Source organism: Rhinolophus sinicus, linkage group LG01 (genome assembly GCF_036562045.2).
Source record: "Rhinolophus sinicus isolate RSC01 linkage group LG01, ASM3656204v1, whole genome shotgun sequence".
In the NCBI taxonomy this organism is placed as follows: Eukaryota; Metazoa; Chordata; class Mammalia; order Chiroptera; family Rhinolophidae; genus Rhinolophus; species Rhinolophus sinicus.
Window position 1 is genome coordinate 155,578,398 of NC_133751.1, and position 25,002 is coordinate 155,603,399.

At 40.8% G+C, this 25,002-nt stretch overlaps 1 protein-coding gene across 1 annotated transcript; it reads left to right on the top strand.

Moving 5' to 3' along the window:
* The first annotated feature begins 7,212 nt into the window (after window positions 1–7,212).
* Window positions 7,213–23,312, top strand: KLHL23 (kelch like family member 23). Its single transcript, XM_019727393.2, has 4 exons — window positions 7,213–7,544; window positions 8,450–9,664; window positions 13,186–13,338; window positions 21,353–23,312. The coding sequence occupies exons 2-4, from the start codon at window positions 8,452–8,454 to the stop codon at window positions 21,661–21,663; spliced, it is 1,677 nt and encodes a 558-aa protein (XP_019582952.1). The 5' UTR covers window positions 7,213–7,544; window positions 8,450–8,451; the 3' UTR covers window positions 21,664–23,312.
* Window positions 23,313–25,002: the final 1,690 nt, after the last annotated feature.

Below are 25,002 nucleotides of genomic sequence, written 5' to 3' on the forward strand. Positions count from 1 at the left end.
AGAGTGACCATCTTTCTATACCTTGATAAATTGTCATAAGTTCTTTCTAAGTTTGGATCAGCTTCCAACATTTTATTCTTTGCACTTTCAATGTTGTGAGGTATCGCCACGGGTTCTTTTAATATGAAGTTTTTTCCCAGCATCACTTCTACTGGGACACCTTCATCCTTTTTGTCAACAACAGCTTTCCTCTCTTAAATCATAAATTCACCTGCACCAAGTTCCACTGCCTGCATATCCAGAGTCCGTCCAATGACAGCAGTGTCAGCATTTCCATGGTCAGTTATTCCTTCTAGAACTTCATTGTGTTCCATTCAAATTTCACTTGCAGCATTATCACTTTTTAATTCTTTGCTGCCCTTTGATTTTTGTTGGCCAGTGCCCTCTTCCAGTGATCTATTTTTGTTAAATATTACACAGATTTATTACTAGCAGATGAGGTAAGACAACTAGAAGCTTTGCTGTCTGTATGTGAACTGAATAACAGATGCACAATGACCAATCACTAGCAACTTTGAAAGCAGAGACATGATTGGTCATTGATCATGATGCTCATCTGTTATTTATGTAGTGATTTGTGGACTAAAGAGCTAGCAGATGAAATTTGTATTTTATGCAATTACTCACAGTTAATATACCACAGTAATTGAAATTTGAAACCTGTTTAGGGATTGGCATTATTTAAACCATGATAAATGAAATTCATGCATACTGTAACCATTCAAAGAAAGGATTGTCTGTATATTTTTATACTTGAAAATCTTCTATTAATGGTCTCTTATACTTCTCTACAACAAAAATGTACATAAATTAAAATTTTAACTTTTATGGCCTTGATTTTTTTCTCTTATTTTAAAAAAATATTTATTTTTCAATTACAGTTGACATACAATATTATATTAGTTTCAGGTATATAAGATAGTTATTAGACATTTATATAACTTACAAAGTAATCATTCTGATAAATATGGTACCCATCTGACATCATACATTCTTATTACAATATTATTGTCTGTATTCTTTTTGCTATACTTTACATCCCCGTGACTATTTTGTACTTCTTAATATCTTCCCCCAAACTCCCTCCCATCTGGCAACCATCCAAATGTTCTCTGTATGTATGATTTTGTTTCTGTTTTGTTTCTTTGTTTACTTTGTTCTTTAGAGTCCACATATAAATGAAATCATATGGCATTTGTCTTTCTCTGTCTGACTTACGCCACTTAGCAAATACTCTGTACTCCATCCATGTTGTTGAAGATGGCAAGATTTCATTCTTTTTCATGACTGAGTAATATGCCATTGTATATATGTATCCCCTCTTGTTTATCCATTCATCTATTGATGGACACCCAGGTTGCGTCCATATCTTGGCCTATTGTAAATAATGCTGCAATGAACATATGGATGCATATGTGTTTTCAAATTAGGGTTTTGAGTTTCTTCAGATAAATATCCAGAAGTGGGATTACTGGGCCCTTCTTTTTCTCTTGTTATAGCCTTTGTTTTAAAGTCTATTTTGTCTGATATAAGTATTGGTACCCCAGCCTTTTTTTTTAATGACATGTCTTTTTCCCATCCCTTTACTTTCAGTTTGTGTGTGTCTTTCAATCTGAAGTGAGTCTCTTGTAGGCAGCACATGTAACGGTTTTGTTTTCTTATCCATTCAGCCACCTTATCTTTTGATTGGAGCATTTAGTCCATTTACGTTTAAAGTAATTATTGATAGATGTGTCGTTATTGCCATTTAATCATTCATATTTTTGATATTTTATTTATTCATTCATTCATTTGTCTTAAAGAAGCCCCTATAACATTTCTTGTAATACTGGTTTGGTGGTGATAAACTCTTTTAGCATTTTCTTGTCTGGGAAGATCTTTTTCTGTCCTTTGATTCTAAATGATAGCTTTGCTAGGTAGAGTAATCTTGATTGTAGATCCTTGCTTTCCATCACTTTGACTATTTTGTGCCCATCCCTTCGGCCAGAAACGTTTCTGTTGAGAAAGCAACTGACAGTCTTATGGGAGCTCCCTTGTAGGTAACTAACTGCTTTTCTCTTGCTGCTTTTAAGATTCTCTCTTTGTCTTTAACCTTTGACATTTTAATTATGATGTGCCTTTTTGTGGGCCCATTTGGGATCATCTTGTTTGGGACTCTCTGCACTTCATGGTCTTGGATGTCTATTTCCTTCACCAGGTTAGGGAAGTTTTCTGTCATTATTTCTTCAAGTAGGTTTTCAATTCCTTTCTCCTCCATCTGGTACCCCTATGATGTGAATGTTGATACCATTGATATTGTCTCAAAGGCCCCTTAAACTATCGTCTTTTTTTAATTCTTTTTTTCTTTTTGCTGTTTTAATTGGGTGTTTTCTGCTACCTTATTTGCTACCTTATCCAAATCACTGATTCATTCCTCTGCTTCATCTAATCTACTGTTGATTCCCTTTAATATATTTTTCATTTCAGTTATTGCATTCTTCATTTCTGACTGGTTCTTCTTTATATTTTCTATCTCCATTTTTATGTTTCCTGTCTCTTTGTTGAAGTTCTCACTGAGATCATTGAGCACCCTTATAGCCATTGTTCTGAACTCTGCATTTGGTACATTGCCTGTCTCCATTTTGTTCAGTTCTTTTTCTGGAGCTTTGTTCTGTTCCTTCATTAGGGACATATTTCTTTGTCTCCCCATTTTGGCTGCCTCACTGTGTTTGTCTCTATGTATGTATTAGGTCAGGCTACTACCATGTTTCCCCGAAAACATGACCTAGCTAGACAATCAGCTCGAATGTGTCTTTTGGAGCAAAAATTGATATAAGACTTGGTCTTATATTACTGTTTCCCCAAAACTAAGACCTAGCCAGACCATCAGCTCTAATGTGTCTTTTGAAGCAAAAAATAATATAAAACTCGGTCTTATTTTACTGTAAGACTGGGTCTATATAATATAATATAATATAATATAATATAATATAATATAATATAATATACCAGGTCTTACATTAATTTTTGCTCCAAAAGATGCATTAGAACTGATTGTCTGGCTAGGTCTTATTTTGGGGGAAACACGGTATGTCTCTCAGTCTTAATAGAGTGGCCTTATGTAGTAGGTTTCCTGTGGGGCCTATTGGCACAGTCTCCTTGGTCACTTGAGCTGGGTGCTGCAGATGTATCCTTTGTGTGGGTTGCATGTGCCCTCCCGTTGTACCCTATTTCCTCGAAAATAAGATCTTTTGGAGCAAAAATTAATATAAAACCTAGTATTATATTGTATTGTATTATATTATATTATATTATATTATATTATATTATATTATATTATATTTTATATGACTGGCTCTTGGGGCTGGCCTGGTGGCTCAGGTAGTTGGAGCTCCGTGCTCCTAATGCTGAAGGCTGCCGTTTTGATTCCCACATGGGCCAGTGGGCTCTCAACCACAAGGTTGCCGGTTCAACTCCTTGAGTCCCGCAAGGGATGGTGGGATCTGCCCCCGGCAACTAACAATGACAACTGGACCTGGAGCTGAGCTGCGCCCTCCACAACTAGGATTGAAAGGACAACAACTTGACTTGGAAAAAGACCTGGAAGTACACACTGGTCCCCAATAAAGTCCTGTTCCCTTTCCCCAATAAAAATCTTTAAAAAAAAAAGACTAGGTCTTATAGTAAAATAAGACCGGGTCTTATATTAAGTTTTGCTCTAAAAGATGCATTAGAGCTGATGGTCCAGCTAGGTCTTCTTTGGGGAAACACGGTAGTTGAGCCTTGCTTGCTATTTGCACGTCAGTGCGAGGGATTGACCCTTGGGCTGATTGGTTGTGAGGACTGGCTGGTGACTACAGTGGAGGAGCTGTTATGCAGGGGCTGACCCTACAAAGCAGAATTCGCTTTAGCAGGGCTCTTGTGTCTGCTCAGTCTGTCCTTTGGGTGTGTCATCCTTGAAGGTGACCAGATGGTGCTCCGGCTGGATCCAAAGCTGGCTACCAGGAGTGCTGACTTTGGTATGCCCTTGATTCTTCAGTAGTAAGAAAATTCCAGGCTGATTAACGTTGCAATTATTATAATTTATCCAGCAACATAAATACGTTTAAATTAAAAGTAAATTTTATCAAAATTTATTTCAAGCTGATGAATGGGACTATTTTCTTTTCACTTAAACCATAGATATTTGGCTGAGTATTACATACTGCTAGAACAAGAGTTTAGGATGATATTCTTGTTTTAAATTCCTATAGATATAGTCCCGAAGAAAAAGTGTTCATATAGGCAAGCAGATGGAAATGAGAGAAATTTATTATAGCAGTGCCACTCATTTTGTGGATTCTTTCCAAATTACTTGTCAAAAATCCTCTTTAATTTTTATTGCAAACAAGAAATTGGAAACTTCGTGACTTGCAAAAGTACTTGTTATCCAGTCATTAGAATGTTCACTTTCTGATTTTCCAGGAAGTGTAACAAAGAGACTTTGCCAAGAACATAGCAACTCAAAGGCAGCCACAGAGACCCATGCTGGTTGTATACTGTACAACTCCTGAAGACCATGTTCACATTGCACTCTACTTGAGTGGAATGAGCTGGAATTGTGCAGTGCATAACTTACACAGCTGTATGTGGTGGCCTTATAAATTATACCCACTATATTTATAGTTAGTAACAACTTGTTTAATTCAGTATGTAAATGAAGTATACAAAATTTCCTGTTTATACCCACCATTTACATACCTCGATAACTATTTCACAATTAGCATATCAAACACTTAATAGCATAGCAACACTTAGGGGAAAGATGTACTAATAAGGTAAAAACAGTAAGTACAATTGTTATTTTTAGAAACCAGGAGTCTTTTGAAAAGCTTAAGTGTGATGCCAAATGGCATCCAATTCCATGCCAAGTTTAGTATGTGCCAAGAGTCAGTTATGTTTCATCTTTGTAGTAGCTCTTTATTTCCTTATGACTTAGATTCACAGATGGCACATTTGTTTTCTTGAACAGTGCCATTAATTTATTTAACTTATGAATGTTAATTATATGTTTTTGAGTACATCAAATTTATTAGCATTTGCAGTGGTCTCTTTGATAAAGCATGTGGTAAAGAGGAACTGCTGGCAATACCCTTCAGGACATGCTCTTTTCTTGGCAAGTTGAAGCAATCTAATATGTACTGATATACACCACTTTTCTTGGTCTTTTTTACTGACATGTAACTTAAGTTTATACACTTTTAAGCAGTAATTCACAAGGAACATCAGGCAGTGGAAGCAAAAGTTTTAATTGATCTATGCAGCAATGTGAAATAACTGTACCAATGACAGTAGTGAATTCTATTATTCAAGAATCGTTCATCTCATGCTGTTATGATTCTAGAAGCCCCTACTCTGAGTTAGAGCCTATAATATTTTCTGTACATCAAACCTGTCATCATAGCCACAGCCATTTCCACACTTCAGTGACAAACATGGAAAGAATGCCCCATCTTCAGTCAGTCACAATCGTGTCCTTGAATGGCAACACTAACAATATCACTACCCATTACAAAAGATGAACTGTCTGTAATTACAATTAACTAAAAAATTAATAATTTGTAAAGAAATGTTAATAAGATGCTAATTTCCAAATTGAGGTTGTGATGGAAATTAAGTGTAAATATCCTTTCATTATAGCAGCTAATATATGCCACATCCTAAGTGGCACACCCTTCTGCCACAACTGTTACGTTTAGAAAGTATTGATATTTTTTGGTGTGTTTTACAGATCAGAAAACTAAGAATCAGAAAAGGTTAGTAACTTGTTTAAGGTTACATGTGAAATAAATGGCAGAAATGAACCTTAATCCTGAAACTAAATTTCATTTACTTTCCTTCTTTACTAAACTTTAAACCACATGTTGGATATTAAACCTTTCTTTTTTCTCCCATCTTGGGTCCAACATACATTCTTCTAACTGCAAAAAAATCACTTGATGCATTTGATTAGAATGCAGATTCCTAGGTCTTCACCCCAAGAAGTCTGGATGGGGTGGTGGTAGTGGTTGCGGGTGCTGCATAACCAGCATCCACATAATTGCATTGAGATGGTCTGACATGTGGAATTAAACTAAAACCACCCAAATGAGAACAGATGCTATTTATTCGGATCTTGCTATAACTGAGTCAGCCACCATTACTTGCCTTTGGCACAGGATTAAAGGCAGGTAGGGGAGTAGAAAAGGTTTACATAAAAGTGAAAAAAAGAGGAAGGTCTGGGGTCTGCTCTGACTGGCCTGGGAAAGCTGTAGACCAGCTACTAGAAGCAGGGGGTATTTTATGTGATTGGTTCAGGGAGCATATTTGGCTTTCTCTGGTTGGTCCTGAGTTGGAGGTAAGGGTAAAAATAGGGAAGCTGGCAGTCTTGACCAGTCCTGTTCTGGTCCAATTGCTGCAGAGGTTGTGGTTTGGCTTCCTGGGCTGCTTATGTGGTTCAGAGTTCTGTCATATACAGTCCAGCCATTGTCCATTTGTATGTTCTGTCTTTCATACCACACTCTGAGAAACCACCCTGGGCCTCTGGTGTGCCTTTTATCCTGGTCTCCTTCTCAAAGTGGCTAAACTCTAAGCTTCATGAGAGCCATGGGCCATCTTTCACCACTCTTTTACCAGTGCCTAGCCCTATCAAGCAAGCAATCAGTAAAGTCTTACAAATAAATGAATGAAAATATTAGATATTGGCTTTTGTTGGAACAAGAAAATGAACTTTCTGGTGTAGCACACGGGCATCTTTATGTGATTGGACTAGCTGCTGTCAGGAGGAAAGACTGCTCATTCCAGCTACTCTGCTCTAAACACGGTAACGTGAATCCTTGACCCTGGCTGCTCCCAGTTTTTCTCAAAGCTTCTAGGTTAACCCATAGTGTGCAAATCAACCCCAGAGGCTCCCTCCTGAGTTTAATGCTGGAGGCGGGATGGCGTTCGTGGGAAAGCGGCAGCTACTTCTGGCATTTTGAAGACAACCTCGACCCCCGACCTTTAGGTTTGCTGCATTTTCTCCACACTTTCTCCGGCCGGGCCTGGTTGGAGCTATTGAGGGAAGGGTAAAGGGCAGCCCCTTCTCAGCCTCCATTATGTGCTCTTAATTCAGGACCTGCCGAGTTTGTCTAGAGAGAAAATGTTTGAGTTGTGCGTGTGCGTTAGACACAGACCCCAGGAGAGGGGAAAGCGAGCGGCGAAGGCAGGCTCCTCAGGGAAACCGCCCCACCTGCTGCGCGGTGAAGCGCCCGGGAGGCTCCAGCTGCAGCCGCGCGCCAGCCCGCCCCGCTCCTGCGCGCAGCGCGGCCCCGCCACCCCGGAATTCCCGCCAGTGGCCCCGTGCAGAGGCCGCGCGGGGGGCTGATCAGATGGAGGCGGGCTGCAGCCGAGGCACCAAAATAGGAGCCGCTTGTGGGCTGGAGCTGCACTAGGAGGCAGCCTCCGCCGCGCCTCTTCCAAAGATGGTCAGAGGGTCCGGAGGCGCTCCCGCTCCCGCTCGCCGCTAGCCCGCGGGTCAGCACCGCGTCCCGGAGCGGTCACTGGAGGTAGGTGCGCTGCGAACTTGCCGCCCAAGGCCAGCCGGCGGGAAGCGAGCAGGACCCAGCGCGGGAGAGCGAGGCCGCGCCGTCTCCTGAGCCCGCCCGCCCGCGGCAGAGGAGCAGACAATGGCCGCGCGGGCGCCGGGCTGGGCCGAGCGCGGGGCCGCCCGCGGCGCCCTCCCCACACCTGTGCGGCGTCCCGCGTCCGACGGACGCGGGCACCGGGCCCGGTCGGCGGCGCGCGGCGCCCTGGAGTCGAGTCCCCGTGACCGGCCCTGCAGCGGGGCGGTCTGCGGGCGGGAACGCGGGCCCCCGGCCCAGGCGCGGGGCGTGCGGAAACCCCTGCGGCACCGCGGGGGAGGGGGCGCACGGGGGAAGGGGCCGCGGCCGCGCCGCTTTCCTTTATCTCCTGCCTTCAGCAGAAAGGCACAAGCTTTTCCTTTTCTGAGATTTCTTTTTGTCTCACTGTATTTCGATCATTCCTCTCAGCATCTCGCACTGACTTGAATTGGGGCCGAACCCAGATGGCCAAAGTCCGGCCTCGGGTGAGGTGACCCCCGGACAGTTGGTTTGCCAAGTGTGGCATGTCTGTCGGACTGTGAGCTCGGGGACGACTGTGGAGACTGGGTAACTGGGGTAGCTAGAAGAATCAGTATTTCTTCTAGAAAGGACTGAAAAATCCGGGGGCTTCGTTTCGGATTCCGAGCTGCCCTGGGTTTAAGGTGACCATCATATAGATCATCATATAGTCCATCCACATTTTGCATTTGTTACTTAGAATGTTGAATTTGGTCTAGTTTTGCAGTATATTTGATGCCAGTCAATCATGGTAATATTGGAATATTTAGCATTGATTATTTGAGGTTACATGCAAAATTAAAAACATGTTTATTGTTTCATATTTATTGCAGCTATGGCTCTAAAGGGACAAGAAGATTATATTTACCTTTTCAAGGATTCAACGCATCCAGTGGATTTTCTGGATGCATTCAGAACATTTTATTTGGATGGATTATTTACTGATATTACCCTTCAGTGTTCTTCAGGCATAATCTTCCATTGTCACCGAGCTGTTTTAGCTGCTTGCAGCAATTATTTTAAGGCAATGTTCACAGCTGACATGAAAGAAAAATTTAAAAATAAAATAAAAATCTCTGGCATCCACCATGATATTTTGGAAGGCCTTGTAAATTATGCATACACTTCCCAAATTGAAATAACTAAAAGAAATGTTCAAAGCCTACTTGAAGCAGCAGATCTGCTACAGTTCCTTTCAGTAAAGAAAGCTTGTGAGCAATTTTTGGTAAGGCACCTGGATATTGATAATTGTATTGGAATGCACTCCTTTGCAGAATTTCACGTGTGTCCAGAATTAGAGAAAGAATCTCGAAGAATTCTGTGTTCAAGGTTTAAGGAAGTATGGCAACAAGAAGAATTTCTGGAAATCAGCCTGGAAAAGTTCCTCTTTATCTTGTCCAGAAAGAATCTCAGTGTTTGGAAAGAAGAAGCCATCATAGAGCCAGTTATTAAGTGGACTGCTCATGATGTAGAAAATCGAATTGAATGCCTATATAATCTACTAAGCTATATCAACATAGATATAGATCCAGTATATTTAAAAACAGCGTTAGGCCTTCAAAGAAGCTGCCTACTAACTGAAAATAAGATACGATCTCTAATATACAATGCTTTGAATCCCATGCACAAAGAGATTTCCCAGAGGTCCACAGCCACAATGTATATCATTGGAGGCTATTACTGGCATCCTTTATCAGAGGTTCACATATGGGATCCTTTGACAAATGTTTGGATTCAGGGAGCAGAAATACCAGATTATGCTAGGGAGAGCTATGGTGTTACATGTTTGGGACCCAACATTTATGTAACTGGGGGTTACAGGACGGATAACATAGAAGCCCTTGACACAGTGTGGATCTATAATAGTGAAAGTGATGAATGGACAGAAGGTTTGCCAATGCTCAATGCCAGGTATTACCACTGTGCAGTCACCTTGGGTGGCTGTGTCTATGCTTTAGGTGGTTACAGAAAAGGGGCTCCAGCAGAAGAGGCTGAGTTCTATGATCCATTGAAAGAGAAATGGATACCTATTGCCAACATGATTAAAGGTAAGTGCAGATTACGTTTATTCTGTATTTTTCAGGTGTTTGAGGTTGGGCCATTGGTCTTGCTTCTCTTGAAATAACTTTAAAAAGAATTTATCACTTTGGAATGCTATCTAGGAACTATAGTAGATTATACAAGTAATGCACAGAATGTTCCAAGTAAAAACATAATGTAGCAGTCCCTAACTTGTTTGAGTTATGTGCTTACAGGGCACTACGCAGGCTAGAAAAGATATATCATTTATATTAGAAAGCAGTATAATTCATTCTACTTACTCTACAGCTTGTTTTGAGCCTAGATCTTGCTTTGACTCTTAAGAATTTGTATCTAAGTCAAAGGTTAAACAGAGAAAGCTGGGTAGTTTTACTTGTGTTTATTTATTTATTTTGACTTGCTTTTGAAACTGAACCCTTTTTTATTATGCTTTTAAATATTCTGCTTTTTCATCTCATCATTTGATCACCTCTCTTTTAAAAGGTCTTTTATTAAATCCTTGAAAGGTCTGGTTCCTGCAGGGTGTAACAAATTACTTTCTCTCAAAAACTAAAGACACATAGCCACTGCTTTTCTGATTCAAGTCTTGTCTCATAGAGTAAAAGAGAGGGGCAGATTCCCTATCCTCCCTTACGTGTCCCCCAGAGCCAGCCACATTACTGTGTTTCAATATCTGTCTAATGAATACAGTATTTTCTGCTGTTTGGCACTAGATTAGCCTTGCTCTCCTTCCCTCCCACTGGAAAAAAAGTTAAACTGGAATCGTATTTAATTACATGTGTTCATTGGTGCTGGGGAGTTGCACAGAAACAACTGGTAGGTTGTTACCAAATTTGTGTCATTTTATCCCCAGTGTTTCTTCCCAGGCCTTTCAGTTTCTTTTTTAACACTAGTGAGGGTGTGGGAATCTGACCTGGTGTGGGAATCTGACCTGGTGTGATCCATGGATGAGAAGCAGGAAGCCTGAGAAACAGAATGGTCTTGTGATCAGGCACACTGCTTCTGAAGCCAAACTGCCTGGGTCCAAATCCCGACTTCCACTTCCTTGCTGGTGATCTTGGGCAGATTATTTAATCTCCTTGTGCCCCAGTTTTGCCATCTGAATAACGGAGGTGACAACATTATGTAACTTAGGGTTTTGAGAGAATGAAATGAATTTATGCACGTGAACCGCTTAGAACAGTGTCTGGCACTGAGTGGGCACTCAGTAAGTGTGAGGCATTGTCGTCATGAGCATCATTATAGAACGTGTCAGCTCGGATAGGGCAGAAGTAACTCTCATGTTAAATCATGACTGCTGCCCTGCATGCCCAAAGATTCACCAGTGGGTGGATGGATGGGAGAAGGTGGCTTAAAACCCCCTGCTGTTGTTGCTCTGGTTTTTGACTGCCTGAGCATGACTGACCCCCCCACTTACGGATTCTAGGTCCCCTCTCCAAGGTGGTTCTGGATGTCCTGTCTGATGCCTCTTCCACAGAAGAAACAAGGACATTGCAAATATTTTAGCAGCTGTTGCAAACCTGGATATATTTCTGCTTCTGTTTCTTAATGATGAGATCAGTTTCAATGGTTTTGTAGTTTACGGTATATTTCTTTGAGGATGGAAATGTATTACTTTACCAAAATTTTGTTAAATCATTTGAAACAATGCTTGCTGACGAGAAAATGTTGCAATGGTGTATGCACCGTGAAAGAAAGCCATATGTGTACTTGACTCAGCCATGAGTGGAATGGGAGACCCTCATATGCCAAAGTCCTCCCCCACCTGCCAGCTGGGTCTGACATTACGATTTTTTTTTTGCTTTTATCTTGAAGGTTTGATTCTTCGTTATATCTAATCATCCCAAGGAAAGGTAACTGTGGGGACAGAGTCCCAGAGAGCACTTTCCAGGCTCTCAGCCTCACATGGAAAGGTGCTGGCTCGGGTAGTAGATGGTCGTCAGCTGTGACTAGTTGGCTATCAGCTGTTACCGGTTAGCCATTAGCCACTGATATAACTGCTGTGGCTACGTGGGTTGTTTGGTGGGTTGGCAGTGAAGTGGATGAATTGCGGCTAGCACGTGCGCTTAGCAAGGGGATTACATTGCGGCTCATGTTGATCCTACTTCCTGTGTCTTGCGCGGCTGTCAGCGAGACTAGGGTGCGGGAAGACCCCTCTTTGGGGTGCTGACAGATGTTTGCTTTTGTGTCTCCACCAACCGCCATCGAGAATATAGTGGTATGGCTCCCCTATCTATGGCTCTGTTGTTGTTCCTTTTTGGCCTCACCATATCCTGCGTTTTTGTGCTGGGGGGGGGGGTGAGGGGGGGCGGGAGCTGAGTCCCAGCATTACAGTAACACTTTGTCAGTTATGCATTTTGGGTTAGTACTGGTTATAGTGATCAGACTCTTGCTGAACTTAGTTTCACATTTTTCTGTAGAAAGAACAACATTTTTCCCAATTTGTTTTATTTTGTAGTCTTGAAGTGAACTAGCAGTTTTCTCTGATAATGAGAACTTACATCGGGTAGAATCAAATTTCAAATTCATTTCCTTTTTTGGTTCAGGAAGATACAGAGAAGAAATAGTTGGCTGTTTAGGAACTCCTAACATGTTTCCCCCTCATAACTGCCTTGCTTATAAACTCACTTTTGTTCTAGAGTAGAAATGAACGAGATGAAACTGCACCCCTGCATGTAGCAATGCTAAGTAAAAGTTTGTTGAAAGACTAAACCGACTTTTCAACTAAAATGAACCTCATCATTTTTCTTCCCTCTTCTTGTTCCCCTGCTGAAACTATTTTCTCCTCCTCTGTATTTTTCGATGGCATCAACATTTCCCCGTTTTGCAAGCTCAGGATTTCATAATGTGTCTTGTTGGTGTCCAACTCAGTCAGTTATCAAGGCTTATCTGTTTTTCCTGTGTCTCTTGTCACCTTGCCCTCCACTCTATACCGAAAGCCCCATCTAATGCAGACCCTTAACACATTGCAGCTGGATCAGTTCTACCTTTCTACCTTTGTAATCCCTCCCTTGCTTGATTTAAAAAGCTTGAAAATCCTGCTGATTTAAGTCCAGATTTCTTAGTTGGGCATCAGGATTCTTTGCCATGTAGCTCTAACTTACCATGCCAATTTTAATTCCCACAAGACAACCCCAGGTATGCCAAAATCAAAACTGCTACTTGGATTGCCCAATAAGCATTTGCACTTGCCTTGCCCTCATTTAGAATGGCTTCCTCTAACCTCTACCTGCCAAATTCCTACCCACTAAGGACCAGGTCAAATTTTGCCACCTCCTGCCATGATTTCCCTAGTCAAAAGCAATGTCTCCTTGCTCTAAACATCCACAGCTCTCTACCTTGTGTTCTAATTATTTTTGTAAATGTCTCACCATCTTTTAAGAGTGCGAGGAGCTTTTCTTTTTTATCCTTCAGTCCCTCAGAGTACATGCCTTATGTGAATAATAACAAAAACAATACAGTATTCATCGTAAAACAGAATGAAAGATCAGCTGAAAATGTGATTTTAATGTGATTTTAATTACCACAGGCGTGGGAAATGCTACTGCCTGTGTCTTACATGAGGTTATCTACGTCATTGGTGGACACTGTGGCTACAGAGGAAGCTGCACCTATGACAAGGTCCAGAGCTACAATTCAGACATCAATGAATGGAGCCTCATCACCTCCAGTCCACATCCAGGTAACAGAATCCTGTCAGTAGTACATGTTGTGGTACCGCTTGTCAGTATAAGAGATGGCTAAAAATGGGCTGGAAATAAAAAATGCTACATTTATAGTAGACTACACATGGTGTAATTAAAAGGCTCAAAATACTCATATTTCCATGTAACAATAATCACAATTTAGATTATTCAGATTAGATCATGTCTTTAAATACTTTCTCTCATGTCTTTATACTACACGTATTTAAGCCTATGTGGTTAAAAGTAGTAGTTTTTTTATTTTTTTTCACTTAGATTCTTTTTTGTGTGTTTCGTATTCCTTATGTGCTTTCATTTACATGTATTATATAAAACACAATTTAAAAAAAAATTTTTTTATTGGGGAATATTGGGGACAGTGTGTTTCCAGGGCCCGTCAGCTCCAAGTCGTTGTCCTTCAATCTAGTTGTGGAGGGCGCAGCTCAGCTTCAAGTCTAGTCGCCGTTTTCAATCTTTACTTGCAGGGGGCCCCACCATCCCATGCGGGAATCGAACCAGCAACCTTGTTGAGAGCTCATGCTCTAACCAACTGAGCCATCTGTCCACCTCTCTGGAAGCTCAGTGGCAGCTCCTTGTCTTCATTCTAGTTGTGGAGGGCACAGCTCACTGGCCCAAGTGGGAATCAAACCGGCAACCCTGTTGTTCAGAGCTTGCGCTGTAACCAACTGAGCCATCCGGCCCAGATTTTTTAAGCCGTTAAACACAATTTTTATAAGCAGTTAAAAAGCACTAGTCTAACAAATAGTTGGGAAGGGTACCTGTTGATTCAGTTCAACAGAAGATGGTTTCTTCTTTTAGAAGCGTGGTCTTTCTGGGTTTCAATAACTGTTAAGCACTCACTCCTACGGTGTGCAGAGCCTCATGTTGGCCTCATTTTAACAATCATAAAGGGGACAAGTTGTCTGCCCACAAGGAGTGGCCTGCCTTCTGTGGTGTCTTTTGTTCTTTGACTTGTCTCTTTGTGAAGAGCTCGGGGGAAGCATAAGCTATAGCCTGTTACTTAAGCCTGTTACATCAGAAAAGATTCATATCACCAAATCACTATACTACTTTGAGTCCTTTTCCGTATAGCATCACTTCTAAGTGGGTTACTGGAGAGCATAATTGAAATTCACAATCTTGAACTATCTGAGAGTAATAGTAACAGCTAACCTTCTTGAGCACTTTTCATAAGTTAGGTATTGACTAAGCACTTTGCATGTAATATTACCTTAAATTCTAACTACAACCCTGTGAGTAGGTACTGTTTACCCCTGTTTTACATATTTGGAAATGGAGGCTTAGAAAGGATAAGTAACTTTGCCAATGTCACACAGTTTGGAAGTGGTGGACCAGGATTCAGTTCAGGCAGTCTGATTGCGTAAACGGTGCTATAACCACTAAGCAACCTGCCTCTCCTTAAGGAAGCAGGCTGTCCTGCTTTTTGACCAGTGTAGCTAACACCCGCATCTCAGAAATGTCATCTCACAGTTTACGTAGAGCACAGCTGAATCTGGTGCTGTATCTCCATATGCCACGGGCTTTATACAAGAAGAGACTTCAGCTGCAGGCTGTCCTGGCTCAGAAGACATCATGGAATGGGTAGCTTCTGTGTCCTAGTAGCCCAGATGTATTATTCCAGACTCCCCACCACTTTCTGTTACGACCAATGAAATTATAAGGAAAAGTATTAGGTTGGTGCAAAAGTAATTGCGGTTTTTGCAATTATTTTTAACCTTTTAAACCACAATTACTTCTGCACCAACCTACTAATAACAGCTCACACTGAGCAGTAGCTGACATTTATTCAGTGAGTATGTGCCAGGCACTAACTAGTCCAATAATTTTCCATGTATTAATCTATTTAAATCTCACAGCAATCCTATGAGCGAGGTGCTACTGTTAATCACATTTATCATTTCTATTATCTAAAGCACACAGAGAGTAAATACATTGCTCAAGGTCAGCCAGCTAGTGCTTCTTAGAGGTGAGGTTCAAATCCAGACAGTCTGGCTGGGAGCACCACGCACTCAGTAACCACACTGTTACATCATCTGCTCCTCATGTTCACCATGAGTTAGATATTACTCTGAGTTATCTTTACAAAGAAAATCCAAGATAGTATGAAGAGTCAAATTAACCAATTAGAGGGCAATTATTTACATTACAAATTTAATAATATATTTCGTAAAGGGGTTCTTTTAAAAGTAAATATCCCACAGCATATTTAAGTTGATATATAACTTATTAACTGCTTGCTTGAGAGTCTAAAAGACAGTGAGACTTCAAACACAGTATGAAAAGCCATGGCAAATTGAAAAATCAATTAGAAATAAATATTAAATTACAGTATAAATCAGTGGGAACTTATCATTCTATTTGTAAAGTCTTGATTTACATTGGACTTTTTCCTGAAGTAAGATTAAAAAACAAAGGTATCACATTAGCACCCTGCATGGTATATTCTCTTTGGCTCTGACAGTGTTTAAAATATTTTTTAACTGGCTTGTTACCACTAATATTTAAAATTCAAGAGATTTCAAATAAAAATCATGATTTCTGGATTTTAGAAAAATGCGAAGAACTGGCAGCCTCAGACCATATTCCATCCTGACAGTGATCATTGGGGTCAAGTAGTGGCTGTGTCCTTTAGAAGAGGATTGTGTGCTCCTTGTCACCACAGTCTGTCCCATTCTCATCATGTCACAGACCTAGGGGGGCTCGTGCTGATGTTTTCTTACCCCTAGCAGGCTTCATTCAGCCCTTCTGTTACCTTCTGAGCCCTTGGAGGCATTTGGATCTACAGCCTCTGAATTAGCGCAAGATATGCTTCTTAGGTATTTTAGGAGCGCCGCCTGAGGAACGAAAATATCAGTCTTGAGTTTGTCGACCTTATAGTATACATAACTTAGATTGCAAAGAAATCATTATTGTTCAAATGTAATATAAATGTTATCTTTTTTTCTTAATGCCTTTAAAAGACAGTAGCTTTGTAAAGTTGAAAAACGGGACTATAATTCCATTAAATTCAAGCTAATGTTTATTGAGACTTTACCTTGGGAAAGATATCATTCTGGTTATTATATAACATACAAAGATGATTAAGGGCTAGTCTCTACTGCGACAGGAACTCAGAATCTAGTAGCAAATATACATTCATAAGTGGACTGCAAGACAATCTTATAAATAAGTGCTATTGAACTTGAGGATAGAGAGAGCTTGAGTCTGATTAAGGGAAATCTAGCAATGTTAGAAGCTTCCAGGAGTAGGTTGTCATGATTTGGGCCTTTTTAAAGAATGGCTGCAATTAGGGAAGGTAGTTTTTGAGGGAGGGTTTTCTGGCAGAGAGTTAGCCAATGAAGGAAGGCAGAAGGGAAAGTTTGAGGTTTAATTCCAGTACCTGGGAGCAGGTGTATATGAATGAGATGTCAGAGGTAGAATGAAAGAGAGGATGGGAGAGTTCAGTTGAATATATCATGGAGGGTTTTGAATGGCAGTCAGGAGAATTTAAAAAACGAAGAACTGCCAAAGGTTTCAGGGCAAGAGAACTGTGTGATCAGTCCTAGTTTTAAGAGGAGCGCTCCTTTTAGAATAGATTCGGAGAAAGACAGACAGCAGGCAGATCTGCTAAAACTATTGCTAATAAACCAGGTGGGAAATGCTGAAAGCCTGAAGTGGTAGGAGTGGAAAACGAGCAGATGTGAGGAATGTTATAGATTCAACATTGATTGAATTGGTAGTGATTGTAACCTTGACTGATTGGATATAGGAGATGAGGGAGAGAAAGAAGTTGACAGTTATTCCAGGCCTCTGTCTGGTTGACTGGGACGATGGGGAGCATTGAAGGAGCAGCCAGTAGGAAGGGTGAAGTGGAGAGATGAGCTCAGTTTTGTAGTTAAATGTGAAAAACTAGTTGGATAACCCAGAAGAGCTGTCCAGCAGTTTGTCTGCAGCTCAGGAGGAAGAGTGCAGCTAAATATAGAGATGGGGGAGTTGTTTGCTTGAAGATGAAGGCTGTGGGTGTGGGGATGAATGAGATGCCTTCAGAGGGTGGGACCAACAGTACAGCTATGGGCAGAATCTTGGAAAATAGCAGGAGTGAAGGGGTGAGCTGAAGAAAAAGAATGCGTGAAGAACAGGGAAGAAGCAGTAAGTGATTAAGGAGAAAAACCCGTAGAGAGCTGTGTCAAGTCGGGAGAGAGCTGTCTCCTGGCTCTCCTGTGTATTTACTTACCTAATCTTGGGCAGTGGCTTAAGCTCTTGGATCTTACTTTCCAGTAAAATAAAGAGGCTACGTTAGATAAGCTGCACAGGTCTCTTCAGTGGCAAAAATCTTTAAGAAAAAAATGTAAATCATTTCAGTGGTGTGGGGGCAGAGCCCCAGAAAGTAGTTTACAGGCTCTCGGCCTCACGTGGAGGGGTGCTGGCTCGGGTGGTGGATGGCCATCAGCTGTGACTGATTGGCCGTCGGCTGTGGCCATTGAGCCATTGGCCGCTGATATAACTGCTGCGGCTACGGAGGAGAGTGGAGGAGAGTGAAAGAGAGTCGCCGGTGGGTTGCAGACAAAAGGGACAGCAGGTCGCACGTCCAGTGAACCCAGCCTCCAGTGAGACCGTAGTGGTATGACTCCCCTGCCTATGGCTCCGTGGGTGTTCCTTTTTGGCCTCACCATATCCTGCGTTCTTGCATGGGGAGCGGGACCAGAGACCCCACAGGCCTCCCCGCACGACAAGTGGATATGGAATACCTGGTAATATTGTGGTTGTCTCTGAATTCTCTGCATGACTTTGTTCATATCACTCATGTAACACTGAATACAGACTGTCATGTATTTATAGGGAATATTTCCTTGTAAACTCTGAGCCATGACAGATGGTGCCATTCCCATGCTTGGTTTAAAATTGTTCATTCATTCATTTGTCCAACAGTTATTTGCCCAGCGCTTTCTACGTGCTATGTACAATGTTAGCAGTTCACTAAACAAGACACAATCCCTTGACCTCAATAGCTTCGTAGCGTGACCAACAAGAAAAAAGGCAGTTACAGCTGAGGAAGAAAAAGTTTCCATCAACAAACGATAACATAACATTATGTTGTATTCGGGTAAGGGGAAAAACTATCAGGAATCACTTTATTTTGAACATTTTTACTGCTATAGAAAGATTGAGATACCTCTCTTAACAAAAGAATTACAAATTGAGGATTTTTGGGTAAACTTTGAATAATTTAAGAAAAGCCTAGTAAGTAAGCTCATTGTCCACTCACATCAACTGATAAAATTTTTGAATCATTAATTTTCGTAGTAACCACTTAATGGAATGATTCATATAATTTATATAAACAACGTTTCACAAGTACTGAAATCAACTAAATCCTATTAAAAATTCTACATGTACATAACTGGAAAGTAGCAAATGGATTTTTCAGAGGTAGGAGGAATCTTATTTTCTTGGATATCAGAAACTTGAGAACAACAGTAAGTGGCCTCAAAGCAAAAGTGCCATCTTCTGAGACTTCTTCTTAGCATGCAAAACCTAAATAGCAAGAGCTTTACTGATAAAAATTTGTCTTCCATTCTGAAAGGGGAAATCGCATTTCTGATTGTACATTCTCTCTTTCTAAAGAGGGGCTTACAAGCTTTTATTCCACAAAATAATGGGGGCATATATTTGGCCACAGAGGGTACATTCATTTATTGTTCCAACAAACATTTATTGAGTCCTTACAAGGTGCCAGACACTTGCCACTCTCCAGCTGGGAATGCAGCAGTAGGCAGGGCACGGTTGCTGCACTGTTGGAAGGGAGAGTGAGACAGTAAATAAGAAGCATACCAGACAATGAGAAGTGGAGGGAATTAACATCGTGTGATGTGGTAGAGATGCCTGACTGACCACTTCAGGTTGGATTGTCAAGGAAGGCCCCTCAGAGGAGATAATAGTAAGCTGAGACCTGAAAAACACGAAGGAGGCAGCTGTACAAAGGTCTGGGCAAAGAAGAGATGTCCAGGCAAAGGAACAGCTCAGTAATGGCAGAAAATGGCAAATAAAGAAATACGTCTTCGTTTATTTGCTGTAATATTAGTGCCCCTGACAAATCTTGCTCTTCCTTCAGGTCTGCAACTAGAAGTATTTACAAGATGGGATCAAAATATACGGTGAATGTTTAAATAAAAGAATAATTTATTACAGTAAAAGACACATTGCCATTAGTCCCCCTCATTTCAAATACACGTATCCCATCGCTCTTGCCACTTCCTGAAGCAGTTCTGGAAGTCCTCTTTCATGAGTGTCATTAGTTGCGCTGTCGTTACTGCTTCCATGTCCTGAATTGATTCAAAACGTTTACCTTTCATGGTCATTTTGACTTTGGGGAAGAGCCAGATGTTGTACAATGCCAGATGCGTTGAAGAAGATGGATGAGGACACACTGTAATGGTTTTACTTGACAGAAATTGTTGTACCAGACATGTACGTGTGACGTGGAGCCTTTCTGTTTTAATAAAATAATATGGTAAATGTTGCTGCCGAGTGCCATCCAACAGAAAGGCAGGAATCTTCAATACAGGAAGCAGCGCATTGAACCCTAGAACAGTGTGACAAGTTTCAGCTTGTTCCATGCAGTCAGTCAGGTGTGAGCTACAGTTAAGATGTGTTTTAAAATGTGGCATAAATCATCCTTCATCGTGACAACGCTCCGTGTCACACATCGCTTCTGGTATACGGCAATTTCTGTGAAATAAAAACATCACAGTGTGTCCTCATCCACCTTATTCACCGGATCTGGCTCTATGCAACTTCTGGCTCTTCCCCAAAGTCAAAATGACCATGAAAGGTAAACATTTTGAATCAACTCAGGACATGGAAGCAGCCACGACAGCGCAACTAATGACACGAAAGAGGTCTTCCAGAGTTGCATCAGAAAGTGGCAAGAACAATGGGATAAGTGTGTTCAAAGCAAGGGGGAGTATTTTGAGGGGGATTAATGGCAATGTGTCTTTTACTGTAATACTTTTTTTAAATTTATTTAAACATTCACCATATTGTTTGATCACACCTTGTAAGTGTAATCTTATGGTTGATATTCCCAGAGAAGGAACTCACTGGCTAGTAGTGACGTTAGAAATGCGGGCGTGGAGGAAACACCCAGCTGGGACTAGGGTGAGGCACGTGAGTCGCTTGAGGCACAGAGTTAAAGCCGTGACTCAGAGTGACAGCCTCCTTGCGTTGCGCAGTCTGTGCACCTCCCTTGCCTCACCTAGTCACAGCCCTGGCAAGAAGGAAGGTGAAGTGAAGTTGCAGAAGATCTTGGTACTTTGAAGAGCCAGCAGATTTGGATGTGCAGGGGCAGATCAATGAAACGGGAAAAATTAAAACAGCCTGCAAGGCTGACCCTGTGGAGGCAGACGCCCATCCCCACCTCACACAGCAGTCAGCCCTCTGCCTTTGAGCACCTTTCACAGCTTCTGAAGATGATAGACTATAGTTCCCCACTAATATCGTTGTGTGTTTTTCTAACTTCCTGTGTCCTTAACTTGACCAGCAGTATAAGAGAGGCAAGCAAGGTAATCCGTGCAGCACCTGTGGCAACAGACAGGCCAGATTGCCTGCCACTGGTTACAGAGACAGCTGCTAAGACTTGAGGGAACCTACACCAGTTACCTGGAATGTCTTCATGTCGGAGGGAACTTTCCTGCTACCATCTTTTACCCAGAGCTGTAGTAAAAGACATCTATGCTGGGAAATCCCCAGAAGGGTGGTCTGAGGATGAGTTCCTCCCTAGCATCCTGCAAAGGCAGCTTAATGATGACCTGAGAGAATGGCAGGAGCAGGTCATCTGAATCAGGAGAGAGGGAATGGGTCTTAAGGCTCGGTGTTCCAGGAGTGCGCTGAAATCAAAATGTCCTAACTACTCTATTTTTGTATGCTACATTGTAAAGGATTATTACATCACCACCCTAGGGTATCTCTTTTATTTGTTATCCTAATAAAATCTGCTTTTTTTTTTTTTAATAGAATATGGATTGTGTTCAGTTCCATTTGAAAGTAAGCTCTATCTAGTTGGTGGACAAACTACAATCACGGAATGTTACGACCCTGAACAAAATGAATGGAGAGAGATAGCTCCCATGATGGAAAGGAGGATGGAGTGTGGTGCCGTCATCATGAATGGATGTATTTATGTCACTGGGGGATATTCCTACTCAAAGGGAACTTATCTTCAGAGCATTGAAAAATATGATCCAGATCTTAATAAGTGGGAAATAGTGGGTAATCTTCCAAGTGCCATGCGGTCCCACGGATGTGTTTGTGTGTATAATGTCTGATTGAATCCATAGAAATGATCAAGTAATCATTGTTTTTGGTGTCGTGAAAAAATGTAGAGTTTGGAGTATCTTGCTTGTTCTTGTGGACTGGTACATAATGGGTAAATTCTCATTCCTAACCCCCACCCTACACCCTAACCCAATGATTAATGGTCAAGAAAACTCTTATTAGGTATATTTACAGTTGAATCAGTGAGATTAACACCTATAATCTCTGCTTTTGAAAGGTGATACGGAATGTTGAACATGTGGTAAGAGGTAAAATGCCTTTGTAGTGAATTTTTTCTGGTAGCATGAACACTGGGTATTTGAAATTTAAGGAGGGAATCTTCTCTACCTCTACAAAATCAACACTTTAAAAAAAAGGTTTTTTTCCTTTGTTGTATGTATAATTTATTGTTGTTGTTCTTTATTTACTGACTACCAGAGATATACAAGATACTGTGCAAAAGTTCATTACTATTCAGAGTTTACAAACTAAATTTAAAAGAATGGCAAATCTGAAAAATTGCAGAGAAATAGTCAAATGTTTGTTGATGCTAAAAGCTATTTTTAATTTTCAGCTTTGATGTGCATTACTAGGTTAGGTATCTTTAGTTTAAGCATGTTAGAAAATCCTCTTTATTCTTAAGTATGGACACGTCTGCATATAAAATTGAATGTTAGAGTCAGAAAGCATGTAGAGCAAATTGTGATATAGTAGAAAATAACCTTGTTGAGAAGAACTTTGCATTGATTTCCCAGCTCTGCCACTAACTAGATTTTGTAACTTTGATTGAGTCGCTTAACCTCTCAATGAGAGCTTCCTAACTCACGCACACTGGCACTTTGGGTCACAGATGTGCCTCGATAAGGATCCTCATAACTCTTGGAGCAGCCAGAGGTGGCCAGGGTGGCTGGGCTTCTGGGCCAGAACACCTTTGTCCATTTTCTATGACTTTGTCCACGTGTGCCATAACTTCAGAAAAGTTGGAAAGCATTGCTTAACTCATCTAAACTTTTAGTAATCTGTTAGATGATCTAGCCACACTCTTCATTTTTTCTAAAGAGACTATTTTTAACTTTAAATACAGAAGTTTAAAATTACCTAACTCCTCTGATTTTATATTTTTAATTTTAGAAAGAAACTGTTTAATTTCAGATGGCATTTTAAGTAGATACAACCCTTTGGGATTGTAACATGGTACTACATAAAAAGAGCCATAAAGATGACCATATCTTTCTCATAAATTCTACTCCTAGATTTGTAACCTAAAGAATGATATAAAAACCAAAACAAAAAAGGTAAATGCAGAAGGAGGTTTATGTCTGCCTTATTTATAATAGCATAAAATTGGAAATAATGTACATTGCAAAGAAGAAAGTGGGCTAATAAAAAGTGAAGTATCACACTACCATGAAAGTAATTATTTGCAAGACTGTAGAACTATGGACATGTCTGTGATATGTAGGTAAAATAAGCACAATATAAAGTAGTATGCACACTATGGTTTTGTGACTTTGTAAAATCTTTATGCATGTGGAAGGTAATATGCAAAACTGAAATTCATTGTGTTAGTATAGGGGAATGTGGAATGATTTTTAATTTATTTGAATGGTTTTCTTTAATACTACTTTGTATTTTCAATAAAAATAAATCAATCACTGTATGTTGTTAAAACTGCTTGATTTGGGCCAGTCGAGTTGAAGGACAGTCTGAATTAGTAAAACAATTGAATTATAGACTATTTCAATCTATAATTGAATTACACACTATTTTGTTGCTCTTAAAAACATTTAGCAATTAGTGTTGCCCCGTAGTACTTTAGAGATCTGTGTTGTAGAATAGATGTGAAGCGTTGCACTCATCTCCCCCTCCTTTTACCTTATGTAGGGCCTATAAAATTTTGACTCAAGTCCAACCTATGGGAATTCTTTCCTGACTGTTTCAGCCATAGTAAACTCCCATCATCACGTTTAAAGAAGTAATTATTTATATGTCATAGTAAGTCTCTTGCCCAGTTTTGAGATCATGGATCACACCCTATTCTTAGTATTCTCAAGGTCTACCATTTCGTTTGTATATCCAGTGTACTCGTATTTTTTCTGAAGGACGATAGATTATTTTTACAGACAAGCATTTTGGAGGTGCTTTAAGGGTCTTGAAAATAGTATGTGATCTGAGGTGTTTAATATTTTCTGTAAAATTCTTTTTTGCTGTTTGTGCACACAGGAAAAGATTAAGGAAACTAAACATTTCTGTCAATTATCCCAGGTTCCAAACCACTGTAGTATAAATGAAAAATATTTTACTGTAATTGCATGCAAGCCATTCCTTTGGAAAGAACAAACACTATTTTACTGAAAAAGGATCAATATCTATGGTACTTGCTTTAAAGCACATTAGCTTTTGTTTTCACATTCTTGTAAATATATGTTGTGTTATGGACTGAATGCTTGTGTCCCCCAGAATTCATAGGTTGAAGCTGTTGCCCCCGTTGTGACTGTATTTGGAGTTAGGGCCCATATGGAAGTGATTAAGGTTAAATGAGGTCATAAGGGTAAGGCCCCGAGCCTGATGGGATTAGTGTCCTTAGAAGAGACTAGAGAGCTTCCTCTCTCTCCCCACCACGTGAGGACTCATCAACAAGGCAGCCATCTGCAATCCAGAAAGAGCTCACCGGAACCTGACCATGCTGGCGCCCTAATCTTAGACTTCCAGCCTCCAGAACTGGGAGAAAATTTTCTATAGTTTAAGCCACCCAGTCTACGGTATTTTTGCGATGGCAGCCTTAAACTAACACAGCCTGCAAAGGAGAAAGCCTTTTATATGTTGCAGTTTTGGTGCCGGATCAGCTAATAGTAGAAGTCTGTTCCCCAGACAATCCTTTCCTCCCCCAGTTCGCTTCCCACACAAAGCAACCAAAACACCTTTTTATTCTGAAAATGTCCAACTCTATAAATACAGCTTTATTTCTTAGGGTTTAGTAGATGCAGCTAGGGGTTCTGTCGTCCTCGTGCTCCCAAAGACCATGTCTGTGCAGATGCTGTGACTCTCTGTGGGACACTTACATACTTGGGCTGTGATAGCATCTCATCTCCAGCCAGTGGTTGGTCCAGAGACAGGCTGGCCCAAGTTTCCTGCTATGGGGACAAAGCTGGTTTGAGTAAAGAGAACTGATACATAGAAGGCACAGCGACAGGGAGAGGGCATAACACTGATATCTTGGTTCGGGGCCTTCTTGACACAGCCCCATTTCCCACTTTTCCACAGTTTGAGTATGAGAACCAGTAGGTTCGTTTTTGTTTCGAGTTGGGTTTCTGTTTCAGTTTTGGCAACCTAAATTGCACTGCAACCTT